At 58.7% G+C, this 15,922-nt stretch overlaps 1 protein-coding gene across 4 annotated transcripts in view; it reads left to right on the top strand.

The window, feature by feature from the left end:
- PPFIA1 (PTPRF interacting protein alpha 1) overlaps nt 1-15,922 on the top strand; it is a 110,636-nt gene that overhangs the window by 54,717 nt on the left and 39,997 nt on the right. For all 4 annotated transcript variants that reach the window (XM_062195685.1, XM_062195684.1, XM_062195683.1 and 1 more), the window contains exons 8-14: nt 540-686; nt 3,265-3,399; nt 5,191-5,274; nt 7,362-7,493; nt 8,642-8,704; nt 9,566-9,645; nt 12,556-12,691. In XM_062195685.1, coding sequence (XP_062051669.1) covers nt 540-686; nt 3,265-3,399; nt 5,191-5,274; nt 7,362-7,493; nt 8,642-8,704; nt 9,566-9,645; nt 12,556-12,691 — 777 coding nt within the window. The remainder of the gene's footprint in view (nt 1-539; nt 687-3,264; nt 3,400-5,190; nt 5,275-7,361; nt 7,494-8,641; nt 8,705-9,565; nt 9,646-12,555; nt 12,692-15,922) is intronic.

Genomic DNA, 15,922 nt, shown 5'->3' with positions numbered 1-15,922 from the left:
AAACGTTGGGCATTGTGTGGGGTCAGTTTTGCTATGAATTTTAGTAGTTGGGTCTAAGTTGAATTTCGACTTCGGATCCATTTGTTCATGTGCTTGAGTTCTGTGATGGTGTGAGATTTCGTCTGTCGAGACGGCCAGACTTGTACGCTGCTGCGGGGTCTGTGGGAGGCCCCTGTGCCTGTGTCCGCCGTTTGGGACAAGCCTGCTTCCTCATCGCGTCTTCCTTTTCCTCCTCGAATCTGGCCATGCTGGAAAGTTGCGTGTATAGATTTTTGTGATGTCATGTCGCAGAGGATAAGCTTGATAAGCCAGATGTTCAGACAGATCTTTGCTAATCATACACGTGGATATTTACATTTTAGGTTGGGTTTTTTTTTAACCAGCATTTGAGAAAATTGGCATCTCTGTCACTTAATTTTGTGGATGTTAATTTTATATATAATTTGAAATCTAGGAGTTAGTCCAGTCTTTTCCTCTCAGGTATGTTAATGTTAGATATTTACTTTCCACCTTTTTCCCCTCTGAAATTCCTCATTTAGGCCATGGCCCAAAAGGAAGACATGGAGGAGAGAATCACGACTCTGGAGAAGCGCTACCTCGCGGCGCAGCGTGAAGCCACCTCTGTGCACGACCTCAACGATAAACTTGAGAATGAGATTGCAAATAAAGATTCCATGCATCGACAGGTGATGGGTTCCCAGACCTTTGTCTGCTTTAATTCATTTTAGTCAAGTGAAAGACCTTTTTCCCGTGACTGTGGAAAGTGTGTATGATATTAGAATACTGTGTTGGAGAGCGTGGGTCACTTCAGCTTCAGGTTTTGATTGTTTAGATTTGGTTTAACTTGGAGCTCTGCCCCTTGGTTCAGTCTTTGGTTTTGATTGAAAGATAATCTGTCGCTTGTGGTTAACATTTCTTGCAAAGAATAAAGAATGGCAAAGGACTTCATGGCCAGGGGCCATTTGCTGGTACCTGGAGACAGTGGTCAGTGGTGAATCTAGGAATGCAGTCTGGGCCCGGTGCTGCGGTGCCACCGTCTAAGTTGGTGCCTGCAGGGCTGACATGGGCGCTGCTTCAAGTCCCAGCTGCTCCACTTCCAATCCAGCCCCTGCTAATGCCCCTGGGAAAGCAGCAGACGATGGCCCAAGTGCTGGGGCCCCTGCACCCACATGGGAGACCCAGAGGAAGCTCCTGGCTCCTGGCTTCGTCCCGGCCCAGCCTTGGCTGTCGTGGCCTTTTGGGGAGTGAACTAGCAGATGGACGGTCTCTTTCTCTCTCTCTGTCTCTCCCTCCCTCCCTCTCCTTTTTTTTTTTTTTAAAATAACATTTGGGGCCGGCGTTGTGGTATATATAACAGGGAGTGGCACCACCTGTGATGCCAGCATCCCATATGGGCATCAGTTCCTGTCCCGGCTGCTCCACTTCAGATCCAGCTCCCTGCTAATGGCCTGGGAAAAGCTGGAGCAGATGGCCCCAGTGTTTGGGCCCCTGTCATCCACATGGGAGACTGATGAAGCTCCTGGCTCCTGGCTTTGGCCTTGCCCAGCCCTGGCCATTGGCAGCCCTTTGGGGAGTGAACAAGTGGATAGAAGATCGATCGCTCTCTCTCTCTCTCTCTCTCTCTCTCTCTCTCTTACTCTGACCTTCAAATAATAATGAATGAATCTTAAAACAACATAAAAGAAATGAAGTCTCTGGTAGGAGTGACTTGTGTTTCTGGGGTCTGGGAGCCGCATGTACTCCTGTTTCTGTGTGGCTTCTGGCCATCAGGAGTTAGCCGGAAAAAACTACATCAGGCTTCTTGGAAATCAGTTTGGTCTTTTATAAAGTACACTGTTTGACCAGAAAGGGAAGTAATGTGTCAGGCAGCCACTGAAAGTGCTGTGTGGAGTGACGACAGATGAGAGCAGACGGGTGGCTGTGCCCGATCCAGTGTGGCGTGTCTGAGGGTGTGGGGTCTCCTTGTCATAGTGTGTGTTGGCATGTGTGGAGGTGAGTACACTGGGTAAGGAAGAAGGCTGTGTGGAAATGGGCAGATATGTCAGGAATCTGAGCTTAGATGATTCTTAGAGTTTTAAGAAATCTTGTGAAATTTTCTACATTGAAATTTTTTTAGAAGAAAACGGTTTTTAAGAGTACTCACAGAGAAGTAAGTTGGCAGCATTTCCTTTTTTTTTTTTAATGTTCACTTATTTATTTGAAAGTCAGAGTGTCAGTTATACACACACACACATACACATACACACAGAGAGAGAAAGAAGTCTTCCATCTGATGGTTCACTCCCCAGATGGCCACAACGGCTGGAGCTATGCTGATCAGGAGCCAGGAGCTTCTTCCGGGGCTCTCACATGGGTGCAGGGGCCCAAGGACTTGGGCCATCTTCTGCTGCTTTCCCAGGTCACAGCAGAGAGCTGGATAGGAAGTAGAGCAGCTGGGTCTCAAACTGGTGTCCATGTGGGATGCCGGCACTGCAGGCCAGGGTGTTAACCTGCTGCGCCTCAGCGCCGGCCCGACAGCATTTTGTTACGTGTGTTCTGGAAGGTCGGTATCAGGACGAGAGCCACCTTTTGGCTCACACCTGTGGTGTCTGCTGGGCGCAGACTTGGCCCTGCTTGCCTTTAGCAAGGGCGAGCACTGAGCGCTCACTGCCTCCCTCTGTCGGTGGGACAGCCAGGCCGCCACAGGAAACTCCTTTTCCTTCACGTTCGGGAGCCTTCCGGTGTTCAGAATGCTGCTTTGGAGACGCGTGGGGCGGCAGGAAGTCCACGCAGGCGGGCTTGAGTGGCAGTGCAGACAGGTGTCCGGCCCAGGGAAGGTGTCGGCTCTGCACCCCAGCTTCTTGCCGCTGCAGGCCCTGGGAGGCAGCAGTCGTGGCTCCCGGCGCTGGGGTCCGGCCTCGCACAGGGAGACCTGAACTGAGTTCCAGCTCGTGGCTTAGGCTCTGGCCAGGTCCAGGCTGTGTGGGCATTCGGAAGGTGAATCAGCACATAGGAGCTCTCGGTCTCTGTCTCAAAAATAAATAAATAAATAAATTAATTAATTAATTCCGTGAACTTTTGGAAGCCCCAAATGCTTTGGCAAGAGGCATTTTGCGCACTGAACTCAAGCCCAGAAGGTGGGCGTGTGGTGCTACAGTGAGAAAAGTCCGCTCCCCGCGCAGCTCCCCACGCCGCCGGGCTGCCGTGGTGCTGCCGTGTCTGTGTGTGCGTTTCTGGTGGAGACGGCTGAGAGCTGACGCCTCGTGACGCTGTCTCTCTTCCTAGACTGAGGATAAAAACCGCCAGTTACAGGAGCGCCTGGAGCTGGCCGAGCAGAAGCTGCAGCAGACGCTCCGGAAAGCAGAGACGCTGCCCGAGGTGGAGGCGGAGCTGGCCCAGCGCGTGGCGGCGCTGTCCAAGGTGGGGCCTGGGGCGCCGTTCTGATGAGCTGCCGCATGGTGCCCGGGACTCTTCCTGGCCCTTGCCGGTCACCCTCCGTGGCGCAGTCTCAGCCCCACTTTTGTGTCCCTGAGCCCCGGTCTGCGGGCGGGTCCTGTCTGTCCACAGGAGTGTGCGGGTCGCCGCTGCCTGGACTCTGGTCACCAACTCCGAGTGTGGGGTAGAAGCCTGGACACGGGAGGGCCAGGGTTTCGTTTGTTTTCTGTCAGAAGTAGGAACATGCCCTTCCCTCAGAGGCAGCGCCGGGTGTGCCAAACTTCTGAGCAATTTCAATTTCAAAATCTGCTTGTGAGCCACCGTGATTCATTGGCTCGGCAGCTGTTGGGAGGCGCGTGTGGCACAGTGCCCCGCCCTGTCCTCCTCAGGGCACACCTGGACGGGGCAGCCGCTTGGGTGGGGGGAGGGCTCAGGGCTGCAGGGTTGGGCACAGCCGCCGCAGCCAGAGCTGTGGGAGACAGACCCAGGGCCCTGCCGGGGAGGCAGCGCCGGCCCCGCCCTGCTGTTCTCCACTCAGACCTGGCCCTTACAGCAAGCGGGTTGCTGACAGCTGTCACGGAGCCCGTCCTGCGTCCGTGATGTGTGTTCACGGGTTACTGACAGCTGTCACGGAGCCTGTCCCGCGTCCACATTGTACGTTCACGGTTGCTGACAGCTGTCACCAGCCCGTCTCGCGTCTGTGATGCGTGTTCACGGGTTGCTGACAGCTGTCGTGGAGCCTGTCCCGTGTCCACAATGCGTGTTCACAGGTTACTGACAGCTGTCACGGAGCCCGTCCCGCGTCCACAGTGCGCGTTCACGGGTTGCTGACAGCTGTCACGGAGCCCGTCCCGCGTCCACAGTGCGTGTTCACGGGTTGCTGACAGCTGTCACGGAGCCCGTCCCGCGTCCACAGTGCGCGTTCACGGGTTGCTGACAGCTGTCACGGAGCCCGTCCCGTGTCCACAGTGCGCGTTCACGGGTTGCTGACAGCTGTCACGGAGCCCGTCCCACGTCCACAGTGCGTGTTCACGGGTTGCTGACAGCTGTCACGGAGCCCGTCCCGCGTCCACAGTGCACGTTCACGGGTTGCTGACAGCTGTCACCAGCCCTTCTCGCGTCTGTGATGCGTGTTCACGGGTTGCTGACAGCTGTCACGGAGCCCGTCCCGCGTCCACAGTGTGCGTTCACGGGTTGCTGACAGCTGTCACGGAGCCCGTCCTGCGTCCGTGATGCACGTTCACGGGTTGCTGACAGCTGTCACCAGCCCGTCTCGCGTCTGTGATGCGTGTTCACGGGTTGCTGACAGCTGTCGTGGAGCCTGTCCCGTGTCCATGATGCATGTTCACGGGTTGCTGACAGCTGTCACCAGCCCGTCCGGCGTCCGTGATGTGCGCTCACAGTCTCGGTCTCTTCTCTCCTGTTGCCGTTCCCTGTCGGCTCTGTAGTCTGACCTCTTGTCTTCTGGGAGCTCTGCTGCTCAGGAAGCTAAGCTGCTCCACCTCACCTCCAGGCTTAGGAAGGTAGAGCCTGCCCGCGCCTTGCTGCCGCTTGCTGCTTTCCGCTCTCCGTGCTGGCTAACCGGAAGCGACCCGAGACGGGGCGTGGCGTGCTCAGCAGCACTGCCCAGCCGTGCAGCCGCAGGGCCGTGACGGTGGCTGTGGGCCCTGCTGCCCATTCCTGTGGGGCCTGTGGTGCTTGTGGCTGCTGCGGCAGGAGACGGCATGCCGCCACGGAGGGGGGGAGGAGCCCCGCTGACCTTGTTTTTGCCGACAGGCTGAAGAGAGACACGGCAACATTGAAGAAAGGCTGCGGCAGATGGAGGCGCAGCTGGAGGAGAAGAACCAGGAGCTGCAGCGGGTGTGTGTCCCGAGGGCCCGAGTGTGGGCTGTGGCTCAGGCCCGGGGCGGCGGGGCCTCTGTCCCACTGCCCCGTCGTCTGCCGCCCTGCTGGCTCAGGTGGGGCTTGTCCGTCTCCACTCCTGTGTGCCCTGATTGCTCGGAGTGAGTTGTCTGCTGATCTGTTGGCCACTCACTGGTGGTTGTATGTCCATGTCGGTACAGCAGGGGAGTGATGAGATGAGAGCAGCACTGTGGGGGACGGGATGCCCACGTTCGGGGAAGCTGCTTGCTCATCTAGCAGCCCGGCATGGGAACCGTGTGGGCACCGTGGTGCCTGACAGGCCCTAGAACAAGCTGTGGTGCTGGCCCGGGGACCCCGGCTTGTGGTCCTACCAAACTAGTGCACTCGCTTAGAAAGTAGCCCTGGGGTCCCGAGTTCAAGTCAGAGGCGTCTCCATCTCACAGTACTGAACTGCTGCTGGCTGGAATGCTTCCAAGCAAGAAGAGTGTGGTGACTGAGGGAGCTCAGCGGGGGCCTGGCAGGTGCCCCCCAGGAGATTCCCGGGAGGAAGTGAGTGAGTGTCCACGTGGGACATCAGAGGAGAGAGGGAGATTGGCCCGTAGCCAGTGCCACCAGGCCTCGTGCTTGGGGTGGATTTCTCTGGAAGAAGTGAGTGGAGGGAGGTGGCCTGACACAGGACAGTGGAGGCCTGCACCCTCCTGCAGCCTGCTTTGTGACAGTACAGAGCCGTTAGGTTTTCACCAGAAACTTGTCGCCTTGTCCTGCACGGCAGAGGCTCAGCTGAGCTTCCAGGAAAGGATGGTTTTGCCTCCTGTTGAGAGAGCATGGGTCTAGGCCCTGTCCCGGGCGCCCGTCACTGCGGTCGGACTGCTCCGTGGAGTCGGGAGGGAGCAGCGTGGCGGGGCTGTTGGCGTCCCTGGATACCGAAAGCGCACGTGAAGCCGTTTTTGCTTTATGAGGTTTCCGTTGCTCAGGGGGCCGTCAGGTACTCTGGAGCCGCGCCGTTGTGCTGGGCCTCCCGTGCTGACAGCTGCCATGTGTCGGGCGTGTTCTGCGTGTTTCGTGTTTGTGAGAACAGGGAGACCTCCCCCCTGCATCCTCCCTAGAGGAGACTGAACCCGCGGGTGGGTCTTGGGGGAATCGGTGCTTCTGCCGGGCAGCGGGACCTCAGTGAGCCGGAGCCCACAGATGAGCTGGGGAATGAGGCTCGGCCACGCCACTGCCACTCCTCTGTCATCTGTGGTCCTGCAGGAGTGGGGTGCAGACAGAGCTTGTCAGCCGTGGCACTGGCAGTGGCTGTATGAAACCCCACTTGCCCAAGTTTGTTGTCACAGTTAAGGTTACATAAGGTGACGAGTTGTGACTTGTGACTGTAAATGTCGGTGACGAGCAGCTTAAGCCACGTGAAGGTATGAAGCAGAACACACAAGAGGCTTTCTGTTTACTGAGATTTTTCAAAGCAATTTTTAACTTTCGCTTTGCGAATTCATTTTATCCCTGGATCCAGACCCAAGCTTTTATTTACCCAGGGGGAAATTCTGCCCGCGTGTAGAGCTGATCCCCTTCAGTGTCTGCCGGCTCCCTGTGTGTGAGGCAGCTCCTTAGCGTGGCTGCCTGTGCCCACCTCTGAGACTGGCCCCTGAGTGTCCCTGCTCCTGTGGGCCGGATCTTGTCATCATGTCAGGCTCGCTGGGCATAGCCGTGGGACGCAGCGGGATGGCGGCGTGGGTGTGAGTGGGGATAGCCGTGGGACGCAGCGGGATGGCGGCGTGGGTGTGAGTGGGCATAGCCGTGGGACGCGGCGGGATGGCGGCGTGTAGCTGTGGGACGTGGCGGGGTGGCGGCGTGGGTGTGAGTGGGCATAGCCATGGGACGCGGCGGGATGGCGGCGTGGGTGTGAGTGGGCATAGCCGTGGGACGCAGCGGGATGGCGGCGTGGGTGTGAGTGGGGATAGCCGTGGGACGCGGCGGGATGGCGGCGTGGGTGTGAGTGGGGATAGCCGTGGGACGCAGCGGGATGGCGGCGTGGGTGTGACTCACAGCAGGTCCTGGAGACTCACAGGTCTCTGTTGCTCTTATTTTAGGCAAGGCAGAGAGAAAAAATGAATGAGGAACATAATAAGCGCTTGTCAGACACTGTGGACAAGCTGCTTTCAGAATCTAATGAGAGACTTCAGCTTCATCTTAAAGAGAGAATGGCCGCTCTGGAAGACAAGGTAGGGTTGAGCCGCACCCTGTCCACGGAGGCGGTGCCGTCTCCTGGGTAGGAGTGCGTGGCCGTGGAGCATAACCACATGGGAAGTGGGGGTGGGAAAGCCCGCAGGCCTGGCAGCTGCGAGGTCCTTGCCCAGTTGTGGGCGTGGAAAATTGTTTCCCATTATTATTTTCTAGGACGAGAGCAGATAAAGGGTTTCTGTAAAGGACCATATAGCAAATGTTTCAGGCTTTTAATTATTGTGAGTAATTAAAACAATGCCTTGCTAATCCGTAACATGCATAAAAGCAGCCGCAGACAGCACATTTGTAAGTGGATGTGGCCGTGTGCCAGTCTGACTTTATTCACAGAAATAGGCAGTCCGCTGGGCTTGGCCTGCGCGCCGTGTGCCGGCCGTGCACGCCGTGGAATCTGTTCAGCCCTCGCCCCTCTCTTGCCCTTGAGCTGGTGGTGAATTCCTGTCTCGTTTGTAAACAACACGAGAGGAGTGTGCTGTCACGGAGAGGGTTTCTCTCATCAGCCAGAAGTGGCCCTCCGTCTCCTTCCTCTTCTCTTGTGGTTTGGACAGCGTCAGAAGCTGGGCTCCCAGTTCCCCCATCGTGGGCGTACACGGGGCTCCCTGGCTCCCCGCGTGAAGGGCCAGCCTCAGATCTGCCGGGCGGCTGGGTCCAGACCTGACAAAGCCTGTCTGCACCGCACTGGCTGGATCCTCCCTGCGACTGGCACCCAGGGCTGGCCCTGCTCGTGACGGGTCCTCTGGTTCCCAGGAGACCCGTGTGGGACACCACGGGAGACCGCCTGAGCAGTGTTCTAGCGTTGAGGTTCACATTGGAAAGTTAATGTCAGGTTTGCTAAGTGACGATGAGTAGTAAAACCAAAATGAATGTCAGGGTAACGTTTCTAACTGATTGCAGTCAGCTTTATAGCCAGCTGAGTTTGCCTGCCTTGAGAGGCTGTCGGGAGGAGGAAGTCCTGTGTGACAGGAAAAGCTGGTGGCAGTTCTGGCCTCCTGGCTGCCATCGGCCCTGCTTCCTGGGACGAGCACCTGGTCTATTCCTGTCCTGTCGCACTTCCGTGTTTGAAGAGGTTTGGCCAGGTTGTGTTACATGGAACACTTCCGTAACCCTGAAGAACTATCTGTCTTTTCAGAATTCTCTATTACGAGAAGTTGAAAACGCGAAAAAGCAATTAGAAGAAACGCAACATGATAAGGTACTCCGGTCTTCTCTAATTTTTTAAAATCTGTGGGAACTGAGTTGAATTGATACATTCTGTCTGGTGAGAACCGAGATGGGCCTTTGCGGCTGCTGTTGTCCGCTGGTTCACGGCACTCCTCGGTTTGTCCGCCGAATGGCCTCGTGTTTGAGATGCGTTTTGAGTCTGTCAGTGGTATGGCTCCGGGTTCTCAGTCCTGCCTGGGTTCATCTGAAGCTGAACCAGGAGCGTGACCTCTTCCTCACAGCCAGTGCGGACTGCAGGAGTCCGTAGGGACCGCGCACCTGGCTTTTCCTGGTAAAAGGGGCGGTGTGTCAGGATGTTGTCATTATGTACCGAGGGCACTTACCAAGTTAACAAGAAATGGAATCGAAACACATGCACGTTTTCCGAGTGCTCTCACGTTGACGTAAAACACTGCTTGTTGTCTTTCTGCCACGTGGAGTCTTGCAGGGCCCTGTGTGCTCCTGTGGTCATTGTGCCTCTCCTGGCTCAGCTGCCACAGGTGACCTGTGTGACTCACTGTCCCGGACAGCAGAGACCTAGGACCGGGGTCAGATGCACACGTGGTACAGGAGTGAGCCCGTGATGGACAGACGCCGTCAGAAGCAGTGTGCGCACACACAGTGTGACGTGACTGTGGACAGCTGTTCGGGCGTGCCACGTTCCTACTCTTCAAAGCTTTTTTGTGACGAAGAGGTTGCTGCTTCCTCGTGTTTACATAGTAACCCTTGGGGACTCATAGCTGCTGCTCTACCCTGTTACAGATAGGCTCACCTTCACAGCACACCGGATGCAAATGTGTTCAAGCCTGCCAGCACTGCAGAGTTGTGATGTTGGTCGTTTACTGTCTTGTAGGATCAGCTCGTCCTAAACATCGAGGCCCTGAGGGCTGAGCTAGACCAGATGAGGCTGCGAGGTGCTTCCCTCCATCATGGGTATGGTACTCCCCAGCAGTGAGTGTGTTCCAGCACCTGTTGTGTGTACACAAGGGCCTGTCCTGCTCTGCGTGGGCGGCGTAGCTGGGTGTAGCTCATGGTCTGAGCACAAGAAGCCAGGCTGGAAGGAGGGGAAAGTGGCACAGGCAAAACTCAGACACACGGGGAGTTCTGGAGGTGAGGAGAAGCAGCAGGCACAGGACAGAGCCCACCAGAGGGGGGACGGTCTGGGTTAGGTGTCCAGTGTGGTGGTGGAGACACCGTGTCCCGTATCAGACATCCACCTGCTGCCAGTGCAGATCCTGGGAGCCGTGGCGATGGTTCAGGTAGTTGGATCCCTGCCTGACATGGGAGACCTGGATTGAAGTCTTGGCCCGGCCCTGGCAGCCGAAGGCATTAGGGGTTGAACAAGCAGGTGGGAACCCTCTGTCTCTCAGACGAATTGATGGATGGACGGACGGACGGACAGGCATTTATGGTAGTTGCACCTGCAGAGTGGGATTGCCAAGGGAGCAACTGCATGGTTGGGACTCGAGGAGTCCCTCACATTTCTGGGTTTAGCACGATATTTGGAGTTTTGTATATTTTTAAGAGACTTTGGAGTGGAAGTCCATGATGTGATACGCCTTTTTTTAATATAAGCTTGTTTTTAAATATTTATTTATTTATTTGAGAGGTAGACTCACAGATAGGGAGAGACAGAGAGAGAGGTCTTCCATCCACTGGTTCATTTCCCAAGTGGCCACAACGGCCAGAGCAGGGCTGAACTGAATCCAGGAGCCAGGAGCTTCTTCCAGGTCTTCCACATGGGTGCAGGGATCCAAGCACTTGGGCCATCCTCCACTGCTTTCCCAGGCCACAGCAGAGAGCTGGACCGGAAGAGGAGCGAGCAAGCAGGACTCACACTGGCGCCCATACGGGATGCTGGTGCCGCGGGCGGAAACTTGGCTTACTGCGCCACAGCGTCAGCCTCAAGATACGCTGCTGGACGGTGGCTGTAGGAGTGACCCACCTGGCTTGTGACTGAAGCTAGATAACTGCCCAGCACCTGTGCCCAGCGCACAGCCCGTGGTCCTGCAGTCCTGTTATCTTTAAGGCACCAGGGGGGCTTTGTGTTTCTTTGTAGAAAATGGCCATTGAATGGTTACATTTTAGCATGAGTTACTGAAAGGGTTAACCGGCGCCGCTGGTCACAAGAGACAGGCCCCTTCCTGCAGGGGTGTGTAGGAGAGGGCAGGCAGCCCACGGAGGCCTTCCTGCTGCAGCGTGCTGGGAGGGTCTGGGGTCTCCAGCCCGGCTGGAAACCAGGAGGAGGAGTCAGTGAAGACAGAATCACAGGGAGCCGTGGCGGAGACTTCACGTGGCCCTGGCGGGGAAAGGCCGGCTCGGTCGTGTGGCAGAGGCAGGGTGTGGCCCGGGGAGTCGCTGAGCGGCGCGAGGAGCCGGAGGAAGCTCTCAGTGCACGTCACTCTCCTGTGGATGAGTTCAGTGAGGAGGGAAGGAGTGAGCTATGGTGTGGTTGAGGCCCACGTTTGCCAAAAGTGTGACCCTGGGAAGTGAGGTGACAGAGGCACCCTGCCCAGGAGAGCGGGCGAGGAGGGAGGGCCGAGTCAGCCTGGCTGGCAGGTCTGACCTCAGTGGCCGCAGAGGTAGGTGCTTAGGTCCAGGAGTCAGGTGCGTAGCTCTCCCGCAGCTCGGGGAAGGCGGCTGGAAGGGGCAGGGTAGAAGCTGACAGGTGGGGCCAACTCCACCCATTTCACACAATTCGACCCTTAAACCCGGTCTTTATGTTTTTGTGATCTTCCCTAGCAAGAAGTGGGGAAGAGCTGGGGTTGGGCTTGCATTAGCAGATTGGGGCACAGCCAGGGGTGCCTGGAGGGGACAGCTGCGGGGCGTCGGATCAGGGGGTGCCGGTGATGCGCCCGCCTGGCTCTGTGTGCTCTGGAGTGTGTCTCGGCCGGCAGGCAGGCAGCGCTCCCCTGCTGTGGAAAGAGGGAGAGGATGGAGAGGGCCGTGCGCGCTTTGTTCCTCACGCGCGAGCTGAAGGCTCACCCCGTCTGTAGGACGTGCTGGGGGCATGTGAGCTAAAGTAGGCGGGTTGGTGTGTCACACTGACCCAGTGTGCATTGGGTGGAGCGTCCCAGGAGGCCTCTGCTTATACCCCCCAAGCAGATTAGTGGGTCCTGTCTTGTGAGATCTTTGAAGATTTGTGAGAATGAAGGTAGCCACCACCTTTCCCAGAGAACAAGGAGTTTCCTGGTATGTAGAGTTGAGACAGTGTAAGGAGGCATGGTGCGTGGGCTGCTGTGGCCGAGGTTTGTGGCCTGGTCTCCCACTGCCACATGATCTTCCTAGGGCGTGTGCTGTGGGAGCAGCCGGTGGGCAACAGCTCCTCCATGTCGGCTGCACAGGCCCCCACCTCTCCCTGGCGGTTCCTTCATGGCGCTGGTTTTCTGCTGATCACTTACACACAGCCCTGTGCTTTTGAATCAACACCAGGGCCAGCCATGGCCGCCTGCAGCCGAGCTGGAAGGGGTTCTGAAGCCGGAGCTGTGCAGGCAGGTCCTGGGCCAGTGGGGACCCACAGTGCTGGGTGGCCTGTCCTCAGCCGTGTGAGAGCCGTCCGTGCGCAGGGAGGACTGAGCTGCGTCTGTCCTCTGCAGACCCAGTTGCGGCATCCTCCTTATTCTGTTGTGGGTTACGTGGGTTTGCCTCGATCCCAGGGCTGCCAGCTGCAGAGAGAGCAGGCGGCCGCCGTCAGGGCAGGAGAGGGAGGTGGCTTCCTTGGCGCCGTGCACCCTGTGGTAGGACGTGCTCCCGACCAGGTGCCTCTCAGCGGGACTAGCAGTCAGGGAGCTAGTTTACTTTTCTTCTAACAGCAGCCACCTTTTGTTTTTTTTTCCGTTTCAGCCGACCCCACTTGGGCAGCGTCCCAGACTTCAGGTTTCCCGCGGCGGATGGTCACACGGACGCCTACAGCACCAGCGCCGTGCTGCGGCGCCCCCAGAAGGGCCGGCTGGCAGCGCTGCGGGATGAGCCCTCCAAGGCAAGGCCCTGCTCACGCGGGAGTCGCCAGGCTGTCCTGGGACTCCTCCCGGAACACGCTCTGCCCCTCCCGCCACGCTTCTTTTTATGCTGGGACTTGACTTTAGGGAAATGGGGTTTTTTTGGGTTGTCGTTGTAAAGAGCAGAACTTCCAGGAAGCTAGTTTCCTCACAGCTGCACTGTTGGTGTGGATTTGAAGTCGTCATTAAAGGGAATGCCAGTGCACATCACGCCATCAGTGAGAAGGGTCCACAGGTGCCCCCGCTCTGCGCTGTGCAGCGGCGAGTCCGTCAGCACTGCTGGGTGAGGCACTGAGCCGACAGGGCTGGCGCAGGGCAGGAAAGCTGCGGGGTGTGCAGGGGGCCGCGTGACCGTGGAGTGGGTGTGTGTGTGCAGGGAGCCATGTGACCATGGAGTGGGTGCGGGGTGTGCAGGGAGCCGCGTGACCGTGGAGTGGGTGTGTGTGTGCAGGGAGCCGTGTGACCGAGGAGTGGGTGCGGGGTGTGCAGGGGGCCGTGTGACCGTGGAGTGGGTGCGGTGTGTGCAGGGAGCCGCGTGACCGTGGAGTGGGTGTGACCGTGGAGTGGGTGCGGGGTGTGCAGGGAGCCGCGTGACCGTGGAGTGGGTGTGACCGTGGAGTGGGTGCGGGGTGTGCAGGGAGCCATGTGACCATGGAGTGGGTGCGGTGTGTGCAGGGGGCCGTGTGACCATGGAGTAGGTGTGACCGTGGAGTGGGTGTGTGTGTGCAGGGAGCCGTGTGACCGAGGAGTGGGTGTGACCGTGGAGTGGGTGTGACCGTGGAGTGGGTGTGTGTGTACAGGGAGCCGTGTGACCGAGGAGTGGGTGCGGGGTGTGCAGGGGGCCGTGTGACTGTGGAGTGGGTGTGACCGTGGAGTGGGTGTGTGTGTACAGGGAGCCGTGTGACAGTGTAGTGGGTATGACCATGGAGTGGGTGCGGGGTGTGCAGGGGGCCGCGTGACCATGGAGTGGGTGTGTGTGTGTAGGGAGCCGTGTGACCATGGAGTAGGTGCAGTGTGTGCAGGGGGCCGCGTGACCGTGGAGTGGGTGTGTGTGTGCAGGGAGCCGTGTGACCATGGAGTGGGTGCGGGGTGTGCAGGGGGCCGTGTGACCATGGAGTGGGTGTGACCGTGGAGTGGGTGCGGGGTGTGCAGGGAGCCATGTGACCATGGAGTGGGTGCGGTGTGTGCAGGGGGCCGTGTGACCGTGGAGTGGGTGTGACCATGGAGTGGGTGTGGTGTGTGCAGGGAGCTGTGTGACCGTGGAGTGGGTGTGACCGTGGAGTGGGTGCGGGGTGTGCAGGGGGCCGTGTGACCATGGAGTGGGTGTGACCGTGGAGTGGGTGCGGTGTGTGCAGGGAGCCGTGTGACCGTGGAGTGGGTGTGACCGTGGAGTGGGTGCGGGGTGTGCAGGGGGCCGTGTGACCATGGAGTGGGTGTGACCGTGGAGTGGGTGCGGTGTGTGCAGGGAGCCATGTGACCATGGAGTAGGTGCAGTGTGTGCAGGGGGCCGCGTGACCATGGAGTGGGTGTGTGTGTGCAGGGAGCCGTGTGACAGTGTAGTGGGTATGACCATGGAGTGGGTGCGGGGTGTGCAGGGGGCCGTGTGACCATGGAGTGGGTGTGACCGTGGAGTGGGTGTGTGTGTGCAGGGAGCCATGTGACCATGGAGTGGGTGCGGGGTGTGCAGGGGGCCGTGTGACCGTGGAGTGGGTGTGACCGTGGAGTGGGTGTGGTGTGTGCAGGGAGCCATGTGACCGTGGAGTGGGTGTGACCGTGGAGTGGGTGCGGTGTGTGCAGGGGGCCGTGTGACCGTGGAGTGGGTGTGACTGTGGAGTGGGTGCGGGGTGTGCAGGGGGCCGTGTGACCGTGGAGTGGGTGTGACCGAGGAGTGGGTGCGGTGTGTGCAGGGGGCCGTATGACCGTGGAGTGGGTGTGGTGTGTGCAGGGAGCCATGTGACCATGGAGTGGGTGCGGTGTGTGCAGGGGCCGTGTGACCGTGGAGTGGGTGTGACCGTGGAGTGGGTGCAGTGTGTGCAGGGAGCCTCGTGACCGTGGAGTGGGTGTGACCGAGGAGTGGGTGCGGTGTGTGCAGGGGGCCGTGTGACCGTGGAGTGGGTGTGGTGTGTGCAGGGGGCCGTGTGACTGTGGAGTGGGTGTGACCGAGGAGTGGGTGCGGGGTGTACAGGGGGCCGTGTGACCATGGAGTGGGTGTGACCGAGGAGTGGGTGCGGGGTGTGCAGGGAGCCGCGTGACCATGGAGTGGGTGTGACCGTGGAGTGGGTGTGTGTGTGCAGGGAGCTGTGTGACCGTGGAGTAGGTGCGGTGTGTGCAGGGGGCCTCGTGACAGTGTAGTGGGTGTGACCGTGGAGTGGGTGCGGGGTGTGCAGGGGGCCTCGTGACCGTGGAGTGGGTGTGACCGTGGAGTGGGTGTGACCGTGGAGTGGGTGTGGTGTGTGCAGGGAGCCGTGTGACAAGTGACCGTGTAGTTTTTGGCTGTAACACAGGGGGCTCCCGGTTCTCAGTTTCTATCGACTCACGAGCTGACCTGGGTCTGGCGATGTTGTAGGTGTCAAAGCTCAATGAGTCTGGCAGCCCGAGGTGAGGGCCTGTTGCCGGGCTGGGTGAGGGTCCTCACAGCCTGGCGCTGCATCGTCAGCTCAGGTTCTCAGCAGGAGGGAGAGGGAAGCTCAGCGCCTCCCTGGCCCTGTCTTGAGAGTGTCCCTTCAAGTGACTGAGCCCCCAGCCCCCAGGGCATTGCGGGCATCACCTGTCACCCCTAGAGGGAGGCGGTGGCAGTCACTCTGAGCCTTCCTTGTCGTGAGATAGCAGTAAGCAGGGCTGGGAGCTGAGCCTGCAGTGGGGGGAGCAATGCAGGTGTTCAGTTGGGTGGCCAGGGAGATGTCACTGTGGGGACCAAGAGCGTGGCCTGAGGAAGAGGGCCGTATCTCAGTCCCTGTCATGCAGTGCCACCAGGACGGCTGGGCATGGGGTAGCATGAAGGGCAGGTGCAGGTGACCACAGACGGTCAGGGCTGGAGCTGAGCCTCAGCGTTCAGGTAGGTGGGCATCAGGCAGGCCCTGGGGTAGTCCAGTGTGGGAGGCTGGAGGGCATTGTAGCACTGAGAGCCAAGCGTAGCATCCTGAGCGTGCAGGGGTGGGTAAAGGCAAGGCAGGGAGTGTGGGTTGTGAGCGTGCAGGGGTGGGTAAAGGCAA

Source organism: Lepus europaeus, chromosome 7 (genome assembly GCF_033115175.1).
Source record: "Lepus europaeus isolate LE1 chromosome 7, mLepTim1.pri, whole genome shotgun sequence".
Lineage (NCBI taxonomy): Eukaryota > Metazoa > Chordata > Mammalia > Lagomorpha > Leporidae > Lepus > Lepus europaeus.
This window is presented reverse-complemented; position numbering and strand designations above follow the sequence as displayed.